The sequence below is a fragment of the Heloderma suspectum genome, chromosome 1 (assembly GCF_057233095.1).
Source record: "Heloderma suspectum isolate Gila_16-S chromosome 1, 16-S_ref, whole genome shotgun sequence".
NCBI lineage: Eukaryota > Metazoa > Chordata > Lepidosauria > Squamata > Helodermatidae > Heloderma > Heloderma suspectum.
In genome coordinates, this window is record NC_139458.1 from 21,314,400 (window position 1) to 21,336,149 (window position 21,750).

At 44.3% G+C, this 21,750-nt stretch overlaps 2 protein-coding genes across 5 annotated transcripts in view; one reads left to right on the forward strand and one right to left on the reverse strand.

Moving 5' to 3' along the window:
* The window catches only part of TDRD9 (tudor domain containing 9), a 142,033-nt gene extending 141,348 nt beyond the window's left edge, over window positions 1-685 (reverse strand). For all 3 annotated transcript variants that reach the window (XM_084837583.1, XM_084837572.1, XM_084837563.1), the window contains exon 1: window positions 433-685. In XM_084837583.1, the coding sequence (XP_084693709.1) occupies window positions 433-593 (161 nt within the window). In that variant the 5' untranslated portion in view covers window positions 594-685. The remainder of the gene's footprint in view (window positions 1-432) is intronic.
* A 27-nt stretch (window positions 686-712) lies between these two features.
* ATP5MJ (ATP synthase membrane subunit j) lies at window positions 713-13,722 on the forward strand. Of its 2 annotated transcripts, none has more exons than XM_084837788.1 (4): window positions 713-999; window positions 10,827-10,950; window positions 12,326-12,352; window positions 13,553-13,722. In XM_084837788.1, the coding sequence occupies exons 1-4, from the start codon at window positions 919-921 to the stop codon at window positions 13,570-13,572; spliced, it is 252 nt and encodes an 83-aa protein (XP_084693914.1). In that variant the 5' UTR covers window positions 713-918; the 3' UTR covers window positions 13,573-13,722. The 2 variants fall into 2 exon arrangements, with proteins under 2 accessions (XP_084693914.1, XP_084693924.1); XM_084837798.1 differs by lacking the exon at window positions 713-999 and adding an exon at window positions 7,288-7,358.
* Window positions 13,723-21,750: the final 8,028 nt, after the last annotated feature.

The following is a 21,750-nucleotide window of genomic DNA, read 5'->3' on the forward strand; positions in this document are numbered from 1 at the left end:
CTTTTTATTATTGTCACAGCAGCGGTCACGGAGCAGACGGAGCAGAACAGCCTTCTCCAACCTGGTTGTCTTCCAGATGCGTAGGACTACACACATGTAGTCCAACGCATGGACTACATCACGGAAGGTGATGGGACTTGTAGTCCAACTCATCTGCAGGCCACCAGGTTGGAGAAGCCTGGAGTACAGGCAGGCCGCTTCATCAGATCGGTGCCTGAAGTGTTTTGCTCCGCTGGGAAACCTTAACAAGGTTACGGACCTTGTACATGCCGGGGAGAGAGATCTATTCCTTGATAAGAGGACTTACGTGGGCGAATTATGCAGCCTGGTCCCTTATCCCAGCAGGTTACAAACTCCTGGGATATCTGGAGGCGCAACCTCAAAACCACACCTCGTATCCCACCAGCTACTGTTTTCTACAGCGTTACTTACGCATTAGCAGTAGAAGATGGCGGCTGCTCTCCTGCAGACCCACCGCGGTTTCGAGCCGACCCAGAAGCCCAGGGGTCGCCCCCCAGGAACTCTACCCCGCTGACCGTCTTGCCAATTGTGAACCAGTCATTGATCTGGTCTACGGTGAGCTTCCGCAACATGACTGACCGCTAAAGGGAAGCTTGCAAGAGGGAACCTTCCACGCGCACCCAGAGCAGCCCAACAAGCCCGGGACGAATCACCCGCCCCGCCCACACGCTCGCTCCAGCCACAGCCACGTGCTCCACGCGGTGGAGAGATGCTGCCATTTGTGGCAAGCGGCGGGCGCTTTTAAAAAATTAAAATCAAAAACATGTTTTTAAAAAATTGCTAACAACAGTGCGCCTGCTCCAAATCCAGACTTTGGTTTCTGACTAGTCGATCGCATACACCATTACCTGGGGGGAAAGCGCCATGGAAAACGACCAGACTTACTTCTGAGTAGGCATGTATAAGATGGCAGTATTTACAGCGCAACCTTGTGGGCTGTTTACTCGGAAGCTCTGTTCCAGTGGGGCTTACTACCAGGTAAGCGTGCATAAATTGGGAAAGGAGTACGACAAGGCTGCATATTGTCACCCTGCTTATTTAACTTATATGCAGAGTACATCATGAGAAATGCCGGGTTGGATGAATCAGAGATCGGAATTAAGATTGCCGGGAGAATTATCAACAACCTCCGATATGCAGACGATACCACCCTAATGGCAGAAAGCGAAGAGGATCTCAAGAGCCTCTTGTTGAGGGTGAAAGAGGAGAGTGCAAAAGCTGGTTTGAAACTCAACATTAAAAAAACTAAGATCATGGCATCTGGCCCTATCACTTCCTGGCATATAGAAGGGGAAGAAATGGAAGCAGTGACAGATTTTACTTTCTTGGGCTCCAAGATCACCGCAGACGGTGACTGTAGCCATGAAATTAAAAGACGCTTGCTCCTTGGGAGGAAAGCTATGGCAAACCTAGACAGCATAGTAAGAAGCAGAGACATCACCTTGCCGACAAAAGGTCCGTCTAATCAAAGCTATGGTTTTCCCAGTAGTAATGTATGGCTGTGAGAGCTGGACTATAAGGAAGGCTGAGCGCCGAAGAATTGATGCTTTCGAACTGTGGTGCTGGAGAAGACTCTTACGAGTCCCCTGGACTGCAAGGAGGTCAAATCAGTCCATCCTAAAGGAAATCAACCCTGACTGCTCTTTGGAAGGACAGATACTGAAGCTGAAGCTCCAATATTTTGGCCACCTAATGCGAAGAGAAAACTCCCTGGAAAAGACCCTGATGCTGGGAAAGACTGAAGGCAAAAGGAGAAGGGGACGGCAGAGGATGAGATGGCTAGATAGCATCACGGATGCAATGAATATGAACTTGAGCACGCTCCGGGAGAGAGCGCAGGACAGGAAGGCCTGGCGTGCTATGGTCCATGGGGTCACGAAGAGTCGGACACGACTGAACAACAACAACAAGCGTGCCTAGGTCTACAGCTTTATAAGCACTCAGAAGTTTAAAAAAAAAAATCAATGGGATGAAATCGTTAGTAGGCGCGTTTAGAATACCAGCCTTACAGCGCACTTCTGTGGATATTTACTCGGAAGTAGGTCCGATTGTGTTCAATGGGACTTACTCCCAGGTAAGTGTGCATGGGAGTGCAGCTGTACACGGCATGGGATTTAGTCGCTAGTAAGTGTATTTGGGAGTGCAGCATTAGAGTGCAAAGCTAGGCATGTTTACTCAGAAGTAAGTACCACCGTAGTGTATATAGGATTGCAGATTTAGAGCGCAATTCTATGCATATTTAGACGGAAAGAAAAGTCCTATGGGACTTGTAGGACTTCTCTCTGTCTAAACATGCATAGGATTGCACCCTTAATCTCACTTGCTTGAGAACTGCCAGTGAAACTTCGTATGTCTGCTATCGGCTTCTCTAATTCCTAACGCCAAACTTTGCAATAATAATTTGGCTATCCTTTTGGAAGAATTCAATATACTCCGTCTGCTCCTCCCCCACCCCAGTGGTAAGAGAAGAATCCTGTGCAAGTTTACAAACTCGGCGGAACTCATTAAGAGTCGCTTCTGAATAAATGTTCAAAGGAACGGATTGCTCACCTTTGTAGAATTCTAGAGCTGGACTATAAGGAAGACTGAGCGCCGAAGAATTGATGCTTTTGAACTGTGGTGCTGGAGATAGGGATGGCAGAGAATTCCGCCACGGATCATGGTGAGGCCGAATGCCAGTGCATTCGGCCCCCGGAAATCTGTGGCGGAATGGCCTGCCCCCCCCCCCCCGGGACGAAACTTACCTGGGGCTGATCTTCCGGGCGGCGGCAGCTGGTCTTCCAACCGGCTGCTGCCACTGCCATTTGCAGGGGGTTTTTTGTGTTTTTTTTTTACAGAGACGTGATAGGCTACGTAAGTTTTTACGTAGCCTAAAACGACTGGGTTAAAAAAAAAAAAAGCGTATGCAAATAGCGGCGGCTACAGCCGCCGCCATTTGTGTTCCTTAGTTTGGGCCGTCTTAGTCTACGTAAATATTTACGTAGACTAAGATGGCAAAAATAAGGGGAACGCAAATAGCGTCAGCTACGCTATTTGCGTTCCCCTTATTTTTGCCGTCTTAGTCTACGTAAATATTTACGTAGACTAAGGCGGCCCAAACTAAGGAACGCAAATGGCGGCGGCCGTAGCCACCGCCATTTGCGTACGCGGTTTTTTGTTTTGTTTTCCCAGAGCCCTCCGCGGCCGGAAATCCGGCTGCAGTCGGCTCTGGCCTGGCTGGGCCTGGCCGGCTGCTCCGTAGAGCTGCCGCGGAGCACAGCCGGCTGTGGAAGATTCCGGTGGGGAAGAACGGAGCGCCTCCCCCCCCATTCGAGGATTCCGGGGGGAGGGATGGAACGCCTCCCCCCCCATAAACATAATCCGCGAAAGGTAAGTGACTTTCATACATCCCTAGCTGGAGAAGACTCTTACAAGTCCCCTGGACTGCAAGGAGGTCAAATCAGTCCATCCTAAAGGAAATCAACCCTGACTGCTCTTTGGAAGGACAGATACTGAAGCTGAAGCTCCAATATTTTGGCCACCTAATGCGAAGAGAAAACTCCCTGGAAAAGACCCTGATGCTGGGAAAGACTGAAGGCAAAAGGAGAAGGGGACGGCAGAGGATGAGATGGCTAGATAGCATCACCGATGCAATTAATATGAACTTGAGCACACTCCGGGAGAGAGCAGAGGACAGGAAGGCCTGGCATGCTATGGTCCATAGGGTCACGAAGAATGGGACAGGACTGAACGACAACAATTTTAAAATGTAATCCTTCGTTCTGTAGGGAAAGCCTACGCTCAGCTAGCACCGTATCAGTTCCACTGAGGTTAATAATGATTGAAAGGCCATTTATAAGGGCAAGCGATCCTATATGCATTTACCTGGGAGTAAGATCCATTGCACTCAAGGAAGGCTTGCTTTTGAGTAGACATGCATAAGATTGCACTGTAATTTACAAATGCGGCTGTGGGGTGACCAGGCCCTTCTGGCGGGGGAGTAGTAGCAGATTACAGTATATAACAGGATTTTATTGCTTTATTGTTAGTGATCTGCATTTGTTACGAGCCTCAAACCACCTCAGCAATAGAGTTGTTGAACATCTGCAAGATTAGCATAAATTCAGCAGGTGAAGACATTTAGGGATCGCCCTTGTAACAGTCGCATATCCTATGCATACTACTCAGAGGTAAGTCGCACTGAACGTCAAACTGCACCTTACGTCAGGGGTGGTGAACCTCTAGCCCTCCAGATGGTGTTGGACTACAACTCCCATCATCCCTGACCACTGGTTATGCTGGCTGGGACTAAAAGCTGGAGTCCAATCTTTGGAGGGCTAAAGGTTTCTGAACCATGCCTTATATCCATAGCATGCAGCTCCCTATGGTTTTTGTTTACTCAAAAGTAAGTGTGGGGGCACCATCCGAATTAGATAGTAGCTCAAGAGAGGTTTAATCTCCCCCCCCCCCCCCACAGTTATAGATAGCAAAACGCTTCCTTTTGGTGCTTAAGAGTGCCGGAACTACAAAAGTGCCTTACGTTGATGATGCCAAGTTACTAGAGTGAAGAGCTGCGGGTTGTGAAAATTGGCAACCAGTGCACAAAACTGGACTTTCTTCTAGAGCTTGTTGCTAGTCTGTTCTTATGATTCTGTTCTGTTTTAAGGGCGCAATCCTATGCAATGTTTAGACAGAAAAAAGTTCTACAACTCCCAGTGTCCCCCAGCCTGGGAGTTGTGGAACATTATTTCTGTCTAAACAATCCATAGGGATTGCACCCTAAGTCTTGCATGTCCTTTGGGAGAGTAAGAATGATGACTAAAGTTGCAATCCTCTACACCCGTACTTGAGAGCAAGTCCTACTGAACTCAGTGAGGCTTACTTCTGAGTAGACACATATAAATGCCAACTACAACAGGCAGCCATCCCATGCATATTTCCATGGGTGTAATCACTGGGCTGATCAGTGAACCTTCAGGGATTATACAGCCAAAACGTTATGTATCGGGGCTACCGCTCTAGTCGCACGTTCAGCCCTATCCGTTGCGTGTCTACTCAGAAGGAAATCCAACTGAGTGCAATGGGCTTTACTTGCAAGTAAGTGTGCACAAGATTGCAGCAGCATTTCGTGGAAATGAATCCCAGTGAACTCGGTAGAGCTTATTTCCCTGTAACTGCGCCTAGGGATCCGGCTATTACTTGGAACGAATCCCCACTGAATCAGTGGAACTTCCGAGTTGAGAGCCTTGCACGCACGGCTGCATTTCTTTACAGTGCAATCCTACACGCCTACTCAGAAGTAGATACGTGTAGGATCGAGTTCAACGGGACTTACTCCCAGGTAAGCGAGTATAGGATTGCAGCCTTAATCACGCCAACCGCTGTGCCATCTCCCAACGGAGACACGAGCCCTGCCGGATGCCATGGGATTTACTCACAAATCAGCGTGGATAAAATCGCACCGTTTACTTGGAAGTAGATCCCACTGAATACACAGAAGAACTATACAGGAAAGATCTGAATGTCCCTGATAGCCATGATAGTGCGGTCACTGAACTTGAGCCGGACATCCTAGAGAGTGAAGTCAAGTGGGCCTTAGGAAGCATTAGTAACAACAAAGCTAGCGGAGATGACAGTATTCCAGCAGAGCTATTTAAAATCCTAAAAGATGATGCTGTTAAAGTGCTGCATTCAATATGCCAACAAATCTGGAACACTCAACAGTGGCCACAAGACTGGAAAAGGTCAGTTTACATTCCAATTCCAAAGAAGGGCAACGCCAAAGAGTGTTCAAACTACCACACCATTGCGCTCATTTCACATGCCAGCAAGGTGATGCTCAAAATCCTACAAGCTAGGCTTCAGCAGTATGCGAACCGAGAACTACCGGAAGTACAAGCGGGGTTTCGAAGAGGCAGAGGAACTAGAGATCAAATTGCCAACATTCGCTGCATCATGGAGAAAGCAAGAGAATTCCAGAAAAACGTCTATTTCTGCTTCATTGACTACGCTAAAGCCTTTGATTGTGTGGATCACAACAAACTGTGGCAAATTCTTAAAGTGATGGGAGTACCAGACCACCTTACCTGTCTCCTGAGAAACCTGTACGAGGGTCAAGAAGCAACAGTAAGAACCGGACATGGAACAACCGATTGGTTCAAAATTGGGAAAGGAGTACGACAAGGCTGCATATTGTCACCCTGCTTATTTAACTTATATGCAGAGTACATCATGAGAAATGCCGGGTTGGATGAATCAGAGGTCGGAATTAAGATTGCTGGGAGAATTATCAACAACCTCCGATATGCAGATGATACCACCCTAATGGCAGAAAGCGAAGAGGATCTCAAGAGCCTCTTGTTGAGGGTGAAAGAGGAGAGTGCAAAAGCTGGTTTGAAACTCAACATTAAAAAAACTAAGATCATGGCATCTGGTCCCATCACTTCCTGGCATATAGAAGGGGAAGAAATGGAAGCAGTGACAGATTTTACTTTCTTGGGCTCCAGGATCACCGCAGACGGTGACTGTAGCCATGAAATTAAAAGACGCTTGCTCCTTGGGAGGAAAGCTATGGCCAACCTAGACAGCATAGTAAGAAGCAGAGACATCACCTTGCCGACAAAGGTCCGTCTAATCAAAGCTATGGTTTTCCCAGTAGTAATGTATGGCTGTGAGAGCTGGACTATAAGGAAGGCTGAGCGCCGAAGAATTGATGCTTTCGAACTGTGGTGCTGGAGAAGACTCTTACGAGTCCCCTGGACTGCAAGGAGGTCAAATCAGTCCATCCTAAAGGAAATCAACCCTGACTGCTCTTTGGAAGGACAGATACTGAAGCTGAAGCTCCAATATTTTGGCCACCTAATGCGAAGAGAAAACTCCCTGGAAAAGACCCTGATGCTGGGAAAGACTGAAGGCAAAAGGAGAAGGGGACGGCAGAGGATGAGATGGCTAGATAGCATCACGGATGCAATGAATATGAACTTGAGCACGCTCCGGGAGAGAGCGCAGGACAGGAAGGCCTGGCGTGCTGTGGTCCATGGGGTCACGAAGAGTCGGACACGACTGAACTACTGGACAACACCAAAAGATCCCACTGAAATCAAGTGCAACGCCGCTCCAGCGTAAAAGCTCAGCCCCGGCGCTCCTTCCCACCGCCACGTTACTCGCAGGCGCAAGAGAGAAATCGGCGGCTCTGGGACGAGATCCTCCTCGGTAGGGGGCGCTGCGAGCAGCGGGCGCAGGCAGAGGCGCTCTGGGCAGGCGCTCTGTCCTTTCCCAGCAAGCCTTGCGACGAGCGGCGGTGGCGGCTTTGTGACCTTCGGCCGCGCCTCCTCGCTCATCCCGTTTCGGACGGCAAGGTGGGTTCGGCCTGCCCTCTCGGGAGCAGCGAGGCTTGCTTGGGAAGGGTTGCTCTCGGCGGCCGGGCAGCGGCCGGGCCTCGCCCCTGCGCCGTAGGAGCTCCCCCAGGAGGCCTGCGGGAGGCCCGGAGCCTCGGGAACTCGGACGGGTGGGCGAGTTGCCCTGGTTACGGAGGTGAGGAGGGAGACACTGACGCAGGCCTAAGGTCATAGCAGCAGCAGTGGGCTTGGGAGGTGGGGAAGGTTGGAGAAAGAGACGTGGAGGGCACCTTCCTGCTTTTAGTTAGGCTGAGGCAGTGTGGTGTAGTGGTTAGAGGCTTGGACTGGGGAGACCCGAGTTCTACCCTCCCCCCCCCCCAATTCAGCTATGACTCTCACTGGGTAACTTTGGCACAGTCACGTAGTCTCAGCCTAAGCTACCTCACGGGGGTGTTGTGAAGGTTATTGTGAAGAGAGGAGGAGGATCGTGCATGCTGGCCTTGGGCTCCTTGGAGGAAAAAGGCACGACATAAATGTAATACATAACGATAGCCCTAATCATGTCTACTCAAAGGTAAGAACCACTGGATTCAGTGGGGCTTGCTTCTGGGTAAAGTGGGTATAGAGTTGCAGCCTGAGAGCGTATGGAACTCACTGACACAGGATGTGATAATGGTGACTAGCTTAGAGGACTTTTTGTTGTTGATAAGGGTTACACAATTAGTCACAATGGCTAAGTGGAACCCCTGTAGCAGGGGTGGGCAACTTGTGGCCCTCAAGATGTTAGTAGACTGCAACTCCCAACACTCCTAGCCAGCATTGCGAGTGGTGAGGAATAATGGGAACCGCTGTCCAACAACATCTGGAGAGCCACAAATTGCTCACCTCTGCACTTCTGGCAGTATGGTATAGAGGGTTGAACAGGGAGCTGGATTAAGTTTCCTTTGCTCAGTCAAGGCCCATGTATGCTCCTCTGAGCTTCTTTGAGGATGAGTGGGATAAAAAATTAGGTAGAACTTCAGAGGCAATATACTACTGCAGTCTTCCCTAACTTGCTGCTGGCTGTGGGATTTGTAGTCCAACACATCTGAAGGGAATCAGTTTGGGGAAGGCTGTGCCACTGGATATCAATTGCAGGGGAGCTATGGCAAGGAGCAACTATTGCTCCTATATTCAATTTGTGGGCTTCTGGTGGCATTTGGTTGACTGCTGTGGCAAACAGGATGCTGGATGGGCTAGGCGTTAGTTCGGATTTAGTTCTGGGTTTTTTATAACTTTTATAATTATTTTAATGGTTTTTAATTTTTGTGAACCACCCAGGGAGCTTCGGCTATGGGGCGGTATAGAAATGTAATGAAATGATTTGGCAGATCTCTTATGTACTTGAGTTAATGGAAGGCTGGCCTATTAAAGGCTAAATAAAGGCTCCATGTCCAGAAGCAGTTAACCTGTGAATAGTGGGAGGGCTAACATGCATACTTCTCATAAAGAAAGCTACAGGTTCAATCCCTAGCATTTCCACTTAAAGGAACTTAGGTAGCACAGCTGCCTGAGGAGTTTGTGGAGCTGTCTTGAGCCAAGATAGATATTACTGTTCTAAATAGGGCAATGGTCTGTCTAACTCTGTCTGTGAGAGCTGGACTATAAGGAAGGCTGAGCGCCGAAGAATTGATGCTTTCGAACTGTGGTGCTGGAGAAGACTCTTACGAGTCCCCTGGACTGCAAGGAGGTCCAATCAGTCCAACCTAAAGGAAATCAACCCTGACTGCTCATTGGAAGGATAGATGCTGAAGCTCAAATATTTTGGCCACCAAATGCGAAGAGAAAAGTCACAGGAAAAGACCCTGATGCTGGGAAGGATTGAAGGCAAAAGGAGAAGGGGACGGCAGAGGATGAGATGGCTAGAGAGCCTCACCGATACAATCAATATGAACTTGAGCACACTCCAGGAGAGAGCGGAGGACAGGAAGGCCAGGCGTGCTATGGTCCATGGGGTCACGAAGAGTAGGCCACGACTTAACGACTGAACAACAACTGTCTAACTCTGTATAGGGCAGTTTGGATGTTAAACACTAGGAGTGAGTTCACACGTCACAGTGGCAATTCCTGGGTTGTTTCACCCAGGAATTGCAGGATGAGCAGCGCACATGAGCCACAAGCTAGTCATTTGTGCTGTTAATTAACAATGTTTTGTGACATACCGACCCAGAAACTCTGGGTTGTTTATCGGTTAAGCAAACCAGAGTTAACTCAACAGCAGCCCAGGAATTACCATCACGACATGCAAACTCATCCCTAGTATTTAACATACCAAATTGCCATAGGCAGAGTCAAAGTCATTGCCCCATCTAAGACAATATTGTTTGTCTTTGATGAAGATAGCCCAGGAATATATGATATGTGAACTAGGTCTAGATGTCAGAGGCAAATAAAAGGGGAGGGATTTTTCTATCCCACATTTCAAATTCTCAAGGTCACAATACAAATAAAACAGTAAGAAATCCATAAAGAGGAAAAATAATTTGTCTCTAAAGACAAAATTGGTGGGGGAAAACACAGCAATTTTGCAAGGAAACAAGATGCGTGCCTTGTTTCCTTGCAAAATCGCTATGTTTTTTTCTGCAACCACAAGTTAAGTAGTGGTAGGGGGGCTGCAAAAAATAGCGATGGGTGGGGCACATGCAGGCCACCTGTTGCCCACTCCTGCTCTATACCCTTCTTATGATCTTTCCAACTGGCCACTGTTGGAAACAGAATACTGGAAAATATTGCCTTTGATTTGATCAAGCAGTTGGTAAAGTTCTAATGAGACTGGTCAAGTTTGGGACTCCATTTGAATTTCTGCCTGTTCTTTCTTGAAGGCTTGGCATGAATAAAAATAGTTTAAATAAGGATAAGTGTGTTAAAAATCCAGCATTAGTGAAACTAGTAAGTTTCAAATCAGCAGCTAAAATGTTTATACGCTTGTAAGAACCCCCTCCCTCCATGGCCAGAGTCAGCCCAAATAGAAAGGTGCCTTAATGGTGGCTTGTTCTTGGGCTGATGAGGTTTTTAACCCATGAATACTGCCAGGTGCCCCTCTTTGAATGTCACGGAAACAACCCTTGAATGCCACATGAAAGCAGGAAGCTCAGGCTTAGCGCATGTAACAGTGGCATCCAGCCATGGTTTGCTGCTAGATCCCACTGTTAGGTCCAAGCAGGGTCATTATCTGACACTTAACTCTGTCACAGCTATAAATGTTGCAGTGACAGACCTTTCAGCAAAGGCTTGTGAGACTTCCTGTGTATGTATGGTTAAAACCACCTTCTTGAATTGTTTAAAAGAAAAAATGAAAATGAGACTTTAATCAGTCTGGAGTGTTAAATGTTCTCTTGCTCTTAACCACTCATTTGTAATGGGACTTGTGCATTTTAACTGCTGAACTTGGACCTTAATTTTTCAAAACAAGACTTGGTATCACTTCAAAATATTACCATTTTGTTACAGATGTTTAGGAGTTACCTTTCAAGATTGTGGCAATCCCAGAAGATTTACCATACCCAAGTTTTTCAAGAAATATGGGTTGGTCTCATCTTAACTGGCTTTATCTATTATAAAATCTCGTATGGAGGTAAGTGTTGTGTGTTAAATTTCCAAAATTGCAGTTACAGGCGTGAACAGAAACTGGGTTGGATATGAGCCAAACAGAACCATAATGATAGTGAGATACTGAATCAAAATATAAAGTGGTTTACATTTCTGGTTATATAAGCTTTCATTCAGAAGCTGCTTTCATTTACCTGAGTGCAAGCTACCAAACTGCAGCTTTAATACGGTAAATCATATTGTATGAACTGTAATCTTAAATAACAGAATTAGCAATATTGTGGATGAATCTTAAGGGACTCCAGTCTGAACCTTAGCCTAAGACAGGCTATTCCCAAATTTGCATTGGGACTGATTTCTCTAAGCTTGATTCCATCAAAGCAACTTCAGTGAAGTTGCCCATTCAGTGTGGTCCATGGTGCACTTCTAGTAGAGTTGATTCTTCTTGTGAAATGATTAACAGAAGCCCCCACTTTTTGCCCCATCCTATATTCACAGACTTTTTGTCATGTTACAATTTAAACAGCTGGGTGCTACCATTCCTGTTTACGAATCGGTATGGCAGTATTTTCCCATCATCTCTGACCAATAAGTTGTCTAAATGCTATGCAGCCCAATCCTCTGCATGTTTTCTTTGAAGAAAGTGCCAAACACAGACAGGCTTATTCCCAGGCAACTTGTGCATAGTACTGCAGCCTAAGAACCTAAAATATTAAAAATCTCTTATCTACCAGTGAATGTAGCATTCTTTGACATAAAAAATGCCTGAAATCAGTGAACTGAGTTTTCTTAATTTTTTTAAAGAATAATTTAAGCATTCAAGCAGAGACTGGACAGCCATCTGTCAATGATGCTGGATTCTTGTACTGAGCAGGGGGTTGGACTCAATGTCCTAAATGACCCCTTCCAACTCTGATTGATTGATTCAAAGCATTTTTATCCCACTCTTCAGTCAAAAGGCTCCTAGAGCAGCTTACAAGAATTAATTAGACATTCCTGCCTGCAGGCTTACAATCTAAAAAGATAGGAGATATAAGGAAAGGGTTTGGGAGGGAAGAGGAAAAAGAGTTTGTGTTGCCCAGATGGAGGGGAATATATTGATAATTGAACTCAGGTTTGCACTGCAACTATTGTCTTGGGCTGGCATATTTTTTGCTGGTCTCTCTTCTTTCTTCACTACTGCAGTTCCTCTTCTGAGTTCAAGTTTAATCTGTTTCTTCTCTCTTCCCCTCAGGGCAAGTTGTTTCCTTAGAAGCCTGTTCTCTGACATTCTTAAGTGTTAAGTTCTCTTATGTAGACACAGTAGTCATGTTTAAAATGGTTTTAGTCTGGCATTTTCAGTATATCTAAATTTGATTGGAAATGTCATTTTTAATGAAATTTGTTTTGCCCCTTTTTAGGTAAAAAGTCAGTGGAAGACAGTAACAGTAAGTATTGACAGCATATGTGACGTGAAATATGTTCCATTAATCAAGATTGATCTTAAAATCAATCTTCAAGGCAGTTTGTAAAATAGATTCTTATCATTGTTGGCAAGAGTGTGTACAGAGCTTTAATGATACTGCTACTCCTTTAGAAGATGCTCTTAATATAGACCAATTTTAAGTAACTATGTTACTGGGCCATTGGGTTGGATCCAGATGTCAGTGCATGCAGCAGGGTTGGTGGAAATTGACTTCCTTGCCCTCTCCTTCCCATGGCAGCCATCTGGAAATGGTACAGAGGGGGTTGAGGGACTCTGCTGAATGGGATAGTCTGTAGTGGGTATGGAGGGCTGTGTAGGAAGGAGATCCCTGAAAACTGGGTAGAGACTGCTTCCATTACTGGGCTTCTGCCTTGCGCCTTGGCTCTCCACCCCCCACAGTGTGGCCCATTCAGCAGGGTTTGGAGGGACTGCTGTAGGTAGGAGGGGCTTTTGCCCCACTGAGTTTGCCTAAACCTGGAGGCATCCCATTATGTTTAAAGCTGTACTGTATACTATATTTCATTATCCAGCTGTTTAAAACCTAATTTGTATAAAGTGTATATAATTTACTATTGCTGCTGTTTGTCCATAATATCTCTTTAAGGCTTGATCAGCAAAACCCTAATCCTACCTAGATTTTACTTGCAAAGGAAAACATCTAGACATAGCTATTCTTCTAACAATATAGTCATGGAATAAGGTTTGATTTCTCTTAGTCATGACTAGGAAGGCATACTAGCAAGCAGCTTGCTTGAGAAAATTTATTAACAGATTGTACACAAAGAAAATGTAATAATCAGAATTGCTGGCAGGTTTTATATGTATTCTGACCAAAGGTGGTGACATTCGTTCTATTGTAGTTGATGGACTAATTGAAATATTTTTCAGTCCTTATAAGGCAGCTGAACATGGTTATGTAGATGTCTAATTGTCTATTTAAAAATATCTCTATACCACCTGTCATGTAAAACATATCCAATATTAAAACCATAATTTAAATATGCAACTTAACTAAAACATAACCAGTAACCATCAAAAACCAGACAAATAAACATCAAACATCAAAAAGACAGGCACTACAAAGTGTCAAAAGCTGAAACAAATAATTTGCAAATGCTTTGCTGAGGCTGCTTTATTGCTTGACTACAATTTTGTGTTTCAGAACGTTCTGGCCATCATTAAAAATCTCATTCTTCAGTATGCGTTTGAACCATCGTCTTGGCTGTAGACAAACTGCGCTACCACCATGGGAAGTTAATTGTACTGTGAGCAATGTACAGCATTAGCACAGTGGCAATCTGCCACGGACCGAATAAATGCGGTGCTCAAGAAGTGTGCTGAGTATATTATTATTGCAACTTATATGTGAAGCTTCTAGACACAATCAGTATTTCTGGTTATATATAGCTTTCGTTTGTTTTTATTGTTATGCTACCCTTCAACTTTCCAGTTAGCAAAAGGACATATAGTAAAGCATAACACTGTCATACAGTATCAGATACGTTGACATAAAATACAGTCTACCGTATTTATTTCAGGGGCCAGGCCTTCAAATTTTCAGGGTGGGTTACTTTATTTTCTGAAAGTTAAGTGTATACCAAACCTACACTAAAAGCACCAGAATCCATAAGAGAATCATAAAACCCATCAACCAAGATAAAACACGAAATTAAAAACCCTGAGAAAATAAAAGGCCTTTGGTGCCAAAATAACATCAAAGTAGGCACCAAATGAGACACCGCTTCCCTCAGATGATGGGGAACCCAGAGAAGGGCCTCTGAAGTTCTTGTGTACAGAGAGGCACATAGGGATGCAGGCAATGCTTAAGGTACTCTGGTCCCAAGTCATGAAGGGCTTTAAAGGCCATGCTAGCACTTTGAATTGAGCCTGGGAACCGACCAGGAGCCAGAGCTGTTGGTGACGCATTAGTGTAATACATTCATAATTGCTGATCTCATTTAGAAATCTAGCAGCTGTATCCTGAACTAACTGCAGTTTCTGAGCTAACATACAGTACTCTATCACTTTGAATCTGAACTTGCGAAGGTTGCTTTACTTGTTCAAACATTTCCATGTTTTCTGTTCTTTTCACACATGGTCAAGTGGTAGTCTCTTCTACTTATGTACTTTTTACTTCCTGGAATGCACTAAAATGTGCTCTTTATTAAATTATGTGTCCAAAACAGTGAATATGCACATTGTAGAGACATTTAGTGATACGTCACAAATAGTTCTACTACATCTCCTTTCATCTACCCCTATTGGAAGTCCCCTGTTGCCTCACCCCCTGTGGAGAATATTATTCTCTTAAAAATTAGTCCTCTCCTACTATACATTCTCATTAAAATACCAGTTTTCTTAGCTGATACTGCTAGGTGCCCCTTGTGGTTTTTTAAAAAGGTATTTTCTACAGGTGTACAACAGATAATTGAAATGTAGTAGATTTTTGTCCAGAGTGGTATGTACAAAGAGTATCTATGAACCAAGGAAAGATAGGTAGACAGGGGAGCAATACCCTTTTATAAGTTCAAATGGAACAGATGGAGATGGGCAATGTCTTGTAAAGTTTATGATTATACAGTGTTGATTTATAGTATATTCAGTTGCCATGATCAATGCATGATAAAAGCCAGCTATTATACATAGGGATCTAGGACGGGTACCATAACAGTTGTGTTATGAAACACAAAACATAGCTGCTACCATGGAATCCATTAAATTCCACAGTTCCTGGGAAACTGAAGTTATAGGAACAATAAGTATGTACTATACAGAAAACCTCTCAGTAAAACTTATAAATTGGCTAAACTAGACATGCAGAGATGTTTTTGAAAGTATATATTCAGATGAATAGCAGTTACAGGCTAGCTAAATACCTGTACTCGCCCTGTAGAATTCTTTATTTTTCCTTTATTCCATTTAACATATTTCCCTTGGTTTCAAAAGACTTTTGCCATGCAGCATGAGGAGGGTGGAGGGAGGCTACAATTCAAGAGATGTGTTCAGAGCACCTATGTGTTCTTGAAACTTGCTAAATATTGGCAGGCTCCAAAGATTAATTCAAGTTTACATCTGTATGATGTGGATTATGATATGACAATGTAAGCCTGGATTATTTCCATTCCTGTTTGCTGGAATCCTGCACTGCTGGTTTAGTCACAAAGAGATGAATGTTGAATGTCAGACCCAAGTGCCACAACTATATGATCTCATAAACTGGTGCCTGAAGTGAAACTTTAAAAATAAACAAGGAAGTCTGCCTGTGACACGTATTCCAGGCCTGGAAATCTGCAAATCTGTTCAAAAGGAAACAACTGAGATTGGAGATTTCCCTTAACATTTGCTTTCTTGATTACCAAGTTGGCAGATGGAAGAAATTAAATATTAGTAGCTAATCCCCATGAAACCTCTTCATTTGTTGTTGTTCAGTCGTTCAGTCGTGTCCGACTCTTCGTGACCCCATGGACCATAGCACGCCAGGCCTTCCTGTCCTGCGCTCTCTCCCGGAGCGTGCTCAAGTTCATATTCATTGCATCCGTGATGCTATCTAGCCATCTCATCCTCTGCCGTCCCCTTCTCCTTTTGCCTTCAGTCTTTCCCAGCATCAGGGTCTTTTCCAGGGAGTTTTCTCTTCGCATTAGGTGGCCAAAATATTTGAGCTTCAGCATCTATCCTTCCAATGAGCAGTCAGGGTTGATTTCCTTTAGGTTGGACTGATTGGACCTCCTTGCAGTCCAGGGGACTCGTAAGAGTCTTCTCCAGCACCACAGTTCGAAAGCATCAATTCTTCGGCGCTCAGCCTTCCTTATAGTCCAGCTCTCACAGCCATACATTACTACTGGGAAAACCATAGCTTTGATTAGACGGACCTTTGTCGGCAAGGTGATGTCTCTGCTTCTTACTATGCTGTCTAGGTTGGCCATAGCTTTCCTCCCAAGGAGCAAGCGTCTTTTAATTTCATGGCTACAGTCACCGTCTGCGGTGATCTTGGAGCCCAAGAAAGTAAAATCTGTCACTCCTTCCATTTCTTCCCCTTCTATATGCCAGGAAGTGATGGGGCCAGATGCCATGATCTTCGTTTTTTTAATGTTGAGTTTCAAACCAGCTTTTGCACTCTCCTCTTTCACCCTCAACAAGAGGCTCTTGAGATCCTCTTCGCTTTCTGCCATTAGGGTGGTATCGTCTGCATATCGGAGGTTGTTGATAATTCTCCCAGCAATCTTAATTCCGACCTCTGATTCATCCAACCCGGCATTTCTCATGATGTACTCTGCATATAAGTTAAATAAGCAGGGTGACAATATGCAGCCTTGTCGTACTCCTTTCCCAATTTTGAACCACTCGGTTGTTCCATGTGTGGTTCTTACTGTTGCTTCTTGACCCTCGTACAGGTTTCTCAGGAGACAGGTAAGGTGGTCTGGTACTCCCATCACTTTAAGAATTTGCCACAGTTTGTTGTGATCCACACAATCAAAGGCTTTAGCGTAGTCAATGAAGCAGAAATAGACGTTTTTCTGGAATTCTCTTGCTTTCTCCATGATGCAGCGAATGTTGGCGATTTGATCTCTAGTTCCTCTGCCTCTTCTAAACCCAGCTTGTACTTCCGGTAGTTCTCGGTTCGCATACTGCTGAAGCCTAGCTTGTAGGATTTTGAGCATCACCTTGCTGGCATGTGAAATGAGCGCAATTGTGCGGTAGTTTGAACACTCTTTGGAATTGCCCTTCTTTGGAATTGGAATGTAAACTGACCTTTTCCAGTCTTGTGGCCACTGTTGAGTGTTCCAGATTTGTTGGCATATTGAATGCAGCACTTTAACAGCATCATCTTTTAGGATTTTAAATAGCTCTGCTGGAATACTGTCATCTCCGCTAGCTTTGTTGTTACTAATGCTTCCTAAGGCCCACTTGACTTCACTCTCTAGGATGTCCGGCTCAAGTTCAGTGACCGCACTCTCATGGCTATCAGGGACATTCAGATCTTTCCTGTATAGTTCTTCTGTGTATTCTTGCCACCTCTTCTTAATCTCATCTGCTTCTGTTAGGTCCCTGCCTTCTTGGTCCTTTATCATGCCTGGCTTTGCGCAAAACGTTCCCTTGAGATCTCCAATTTTCTTGAAGAGATCTCTAGTCTTTCCCATTCTGTTGTTTTCCTCGATTTCTTTGCATTGTTCATTTAAGAAGGCCTTCTTGTCTCTCCTTGCTATTCTCTGGAACTCTGCATTCAGTTGGGTATATCTTCCCCTTTCTCCCTTGCTTTTCGCTTCCCTTCTTTCCTCAGCTACTTGTAAAGCCTCATCAGACAGCCACTTTGCTTTCTTGCATTTCTTTTTCTTTGGGATGGATTTCGTTGCTGCCTCCTGAACAATGTTACGGACCTCCGTCCATAGTTCCTCAGGCACTCTGTCTATCAGGTCTAATCCCTGAAATCTATTCCTCACCTCCACTGTATATTCATCAGGGATATGATTTAGGTCATACCTGAACGGTTTAGTGGTTTTCCCGACGTTCTTCAATGTCAGCCGAAATTTTGCAAGAAGCAGCTCATGATCTGAGCCACAGTCAGCTCCAGGTCTTGTTTTGACTGACTGTATGGAGCTTCTCCATCTTTGGCTGCAAAGGACATAATCAATCTGATTTCGATATTGACCATCTGGTGACGTCCATGTGTAGAGTCGCCTCTTGTGCTGTTGGAAAAGAGTGTTTGCTGTGATCAGCGTGTTCTCTTGGCAAAACTCTATTAGCTTTTGTCCTGCTTCATTTTGTACACCAAGGCCATGCCTGCCTGTTATCCCGGTGATTTCTTGACTTCCTACTTTAGCATTCCAATCCCCTATGATGAAGAGGACATCTTTGTTTGGTGTTAGTTCTAGAAGGTGTTGTAGGTCTTCATAGAACCGATCAACGTCAGCTTCTTTGGCCTCAGTGGTTGGGGCATGAAACCTCTTCATACCATAGTATAAAAGCTGCAATTAATAAAGTTAAAAAAAATAGACTAGGCAATAACGTTTTATGAGCTGCCTCAGAACTAGAAATTCAGGAATTTTAATTATGGCAAACTCAAAGGCTTTCTACTTTTAGAGTAGATTTCTCTGTCTTGTTTGGTTTCCATCTATTGTGTTTGACACAAATCAAGTTTACACCTGAATAGCCATTATTTGACCCCATGTTACCTAGTCATAGGCTTTGTTTACTTCCTAGTAGACCCTACCTCCCTGCTGATAAGCTTTTTCCAGCTACCACTTGCTTAAAAGTAGGGATGCTTCTTGATTCGGTAAAGGAGAAGTTACTCGAATAAGATTTGAACACACATCTATCAGTAACAATGAGTATTGAGCTCTTGAATGCTGGGGATGTGAGGGAGAGAGAAAAGCAGTTCAGAGATGTAAGGAATCTTGTGTAGTGCATAGCTCCAGATAAAATTTCTGAAAGAGCTACACAGTTATAACAATTTTGCCCTAGTGACCTGACTGAAAGAGTTCATTGTATGTTGGGCAATTAAATCTGTTTCCATTTTTATTGGAGCTACAACTTGACCTGTGTCTACAAATGCTAGAGTTTGTTATACTACTTGATTTGGACTCTGTTCTATGAGCCTTAATGCGGTTCAGTGTACCTTCTAAAATGTTCATTGGAATTGGGGGGAGGCAAACCCTTCATGTTCTAACAGACCTAAAAGAACAGCATACCCAGCTTAACGTGTTAGTACAAGAACCATATCTCATTTTTAACTTATTTATATCATAGTTTATATTGCAGGGGGACCGTGGTGGCTTAGTGGTTAAGACGCTGAACTGCAGACTGGAAGGTCGGCAGGTCAGCAGTTCGAGACCCGAGTGCTGCGTGACGGAATGAGCTCCCGTCTTCAGTCCCAGCTTCTGCCAACCTAGCAGTTCGAAAGCAAGAAATTGCAAGTAGATAAATAGGTACCGCCTCGGCGGGAAAGGTAACAGCGTTCCGTGCACCTCGGTGTTCAGTCATGCCGGCCACATGACCACGGAAGCGTCTTCAGACAGCGCTGGCTCTTCGGCTTAGAAACGGGGATGAGCACCGCACCCTAGAGTCGGACACGACTGGTTGGGGACACCTTTACCTTTTTTATATTGCAGACCAAAGCAGCTTACAAGATACCATAAAGTTTCAAAGCAGTACCAATAGCCAATATAACAAATAAAATGATACAGTGAAATGGAGAAAAACAATAAAAGTCAACTGCCATAAAAGCCCTTTGAAACAAATTCTTGAAGGTCTGCTAAGTTAAGAACATAAGAGCCTTACTCTTTAATGTATACATGCGTATAGATTAAAACTAGCAAATATAGGTAGGAAATTGGCTAAAAATACAATGTAGGCACCTATATTAACAGCAAATTAATGTCATAAAATATATACATTGAGCTTTCATTTCTACTCTAATTAGTGGCACTATAAACATCCACAACTGTACCCTGTCTTGATGAAGATTCATGTGGATAGTTCCTTTGTGGCAGCAGTATCAGTGTTGCAACCTAGTAATCTTGTTTCTCTTTCCTCAGTAGATGAGATCATATATGAAAATAGTTCCTGAGTACTCTTTGTCATGCTCAAGCATGACCAAGAGATCGATGAAGTTATAAGCCTGGGATCTCTGAAGCCTGCAATGAAAGAGCTTGCACTTTAACGTATCACCATATTGTGGTACACTAAACATCAGGCAGCATAATTTATGCAAACTGGTCCCACTGTTCCCAGGCCCAGGGATGGTAATGGATTGGCTCTTTGCACCCCTTTGACAGTTTGCTTCTCAATAAAATTTCAGATATATTTCTATTTAGTTCTCTCAGAGTCCTCTCCCTTGCATAGCCAAAACAGCATCCATACACACACTAGAGGGAGGTGAAGCTGAGGTTTGCAGATATACAAAAAACAATATAAAGAGGGGGAAACACCAAAGGAGGGGAAAATCCAAAACAGCCCAATGTGGACTGAGTTTGCTCAGTGGCCACAAGAGGCTGACTTTTGGAAGGGAGGGGATAGAATGGAGTAGCTGGAATCATGAAGACTGCAACATTTTGTTGTAGGACCCACTTGTATTTATTTAACAGCGGAGCAGTCCTGTTCTTTATAACCTTTGGTTATCAAAGTGTGTTTACACTAATGCTGGCGTCTCCGGTGTGGTACACATGGGCACCAATGTGCCCGCAGAAACCTCTCCTGGCGCCCAGCAGGCTTCCTGCCTCTCCTGATTTTTATTTTATTTCTTAAGATTGTTCTAATATTTTTTTTAACTAGGGGACTGGCATTCTGCCAGAGGAAGTGCTACCCACTCCAGCGCCATCTTTATTTGGATTCAAAAGAGTGATTTTGTGATTTGACGCTCAGGCCCCACTTCTGCCTTGAATTTAGGTTCTTGGGCAAGCTACCTTTCTTTTGGCCCCACCAGTTTGGTTTCTGGGAGATGAATGCTGTCTGACCAGCGGTGCCCACCCTGGCAGCCATCTTATGAACGGACAACTCCCATCCCTATGGTAGCCATTTTGTGAGAGCACTCATAACACTCAAAATTCTAGATGTGCCCACTGACCAAAAAAGGTTGGGGACCCTTGCAGTAATGGTTCACAAACCTTTAAGAAAATCCACCAGTAAGGTTTCACATTTGAGACTCCCATCCTATCTGAGAAGTGAAACTACTGAAGCCTTCTTGACTGCTTTCATTTTAACTCTTGCTGCTGTCTATCTGACAGTATGCCCATTAAGCTCCCCATTCCCACTGTTGGGACCTTACCTACTATTTAGGAGGTATTGGCCTAAGGTAATGTAACAGCCTAGTGACATTTGAGAGTCCCAGGAGACCAAAAGCTTGCTATCAGTCTTTGAGCATATTGTCTCAAGAACAGATGCCCATTGTTCCCTGGAACAAAATAATTCAGCTTGAAAAAAGTTGATGAATGGAAAGATGGTAGAAAACATGGGTTTGTATTCTGTTAATCATTCCCTATGGTCTTCATGAGCAATAGTGTTATTGTATGTGTTTGGCTTTGCAAACACGTTTGACCCTCAGCTGTTTGGCATCCATGTTAATGGTACCAGTTTCATCTTAATGCGGAAAAACACATTTAACAAAGTTCAGGTTCAAGTATTGCATAATTACAGTGAAAGAAAGGGAATGATAATGTTGACTCTCTTAGTGATTCCCCCTCACCCTTCACCCCATTTAGCACTTGAACAACTTCTGCTGTGGTTGTGTAAGTTGCTGTAAATTTTTGCCTTTTGTACTAAATGAAAAAAAAAAGTTTCCAATCTTTAAGCATTTTGAGTATTCCAATCTGCTGAGTTCCCCTCTCCCATAGTCAGCTGGATAAGGTAGACTTAATTTCCTGTCCT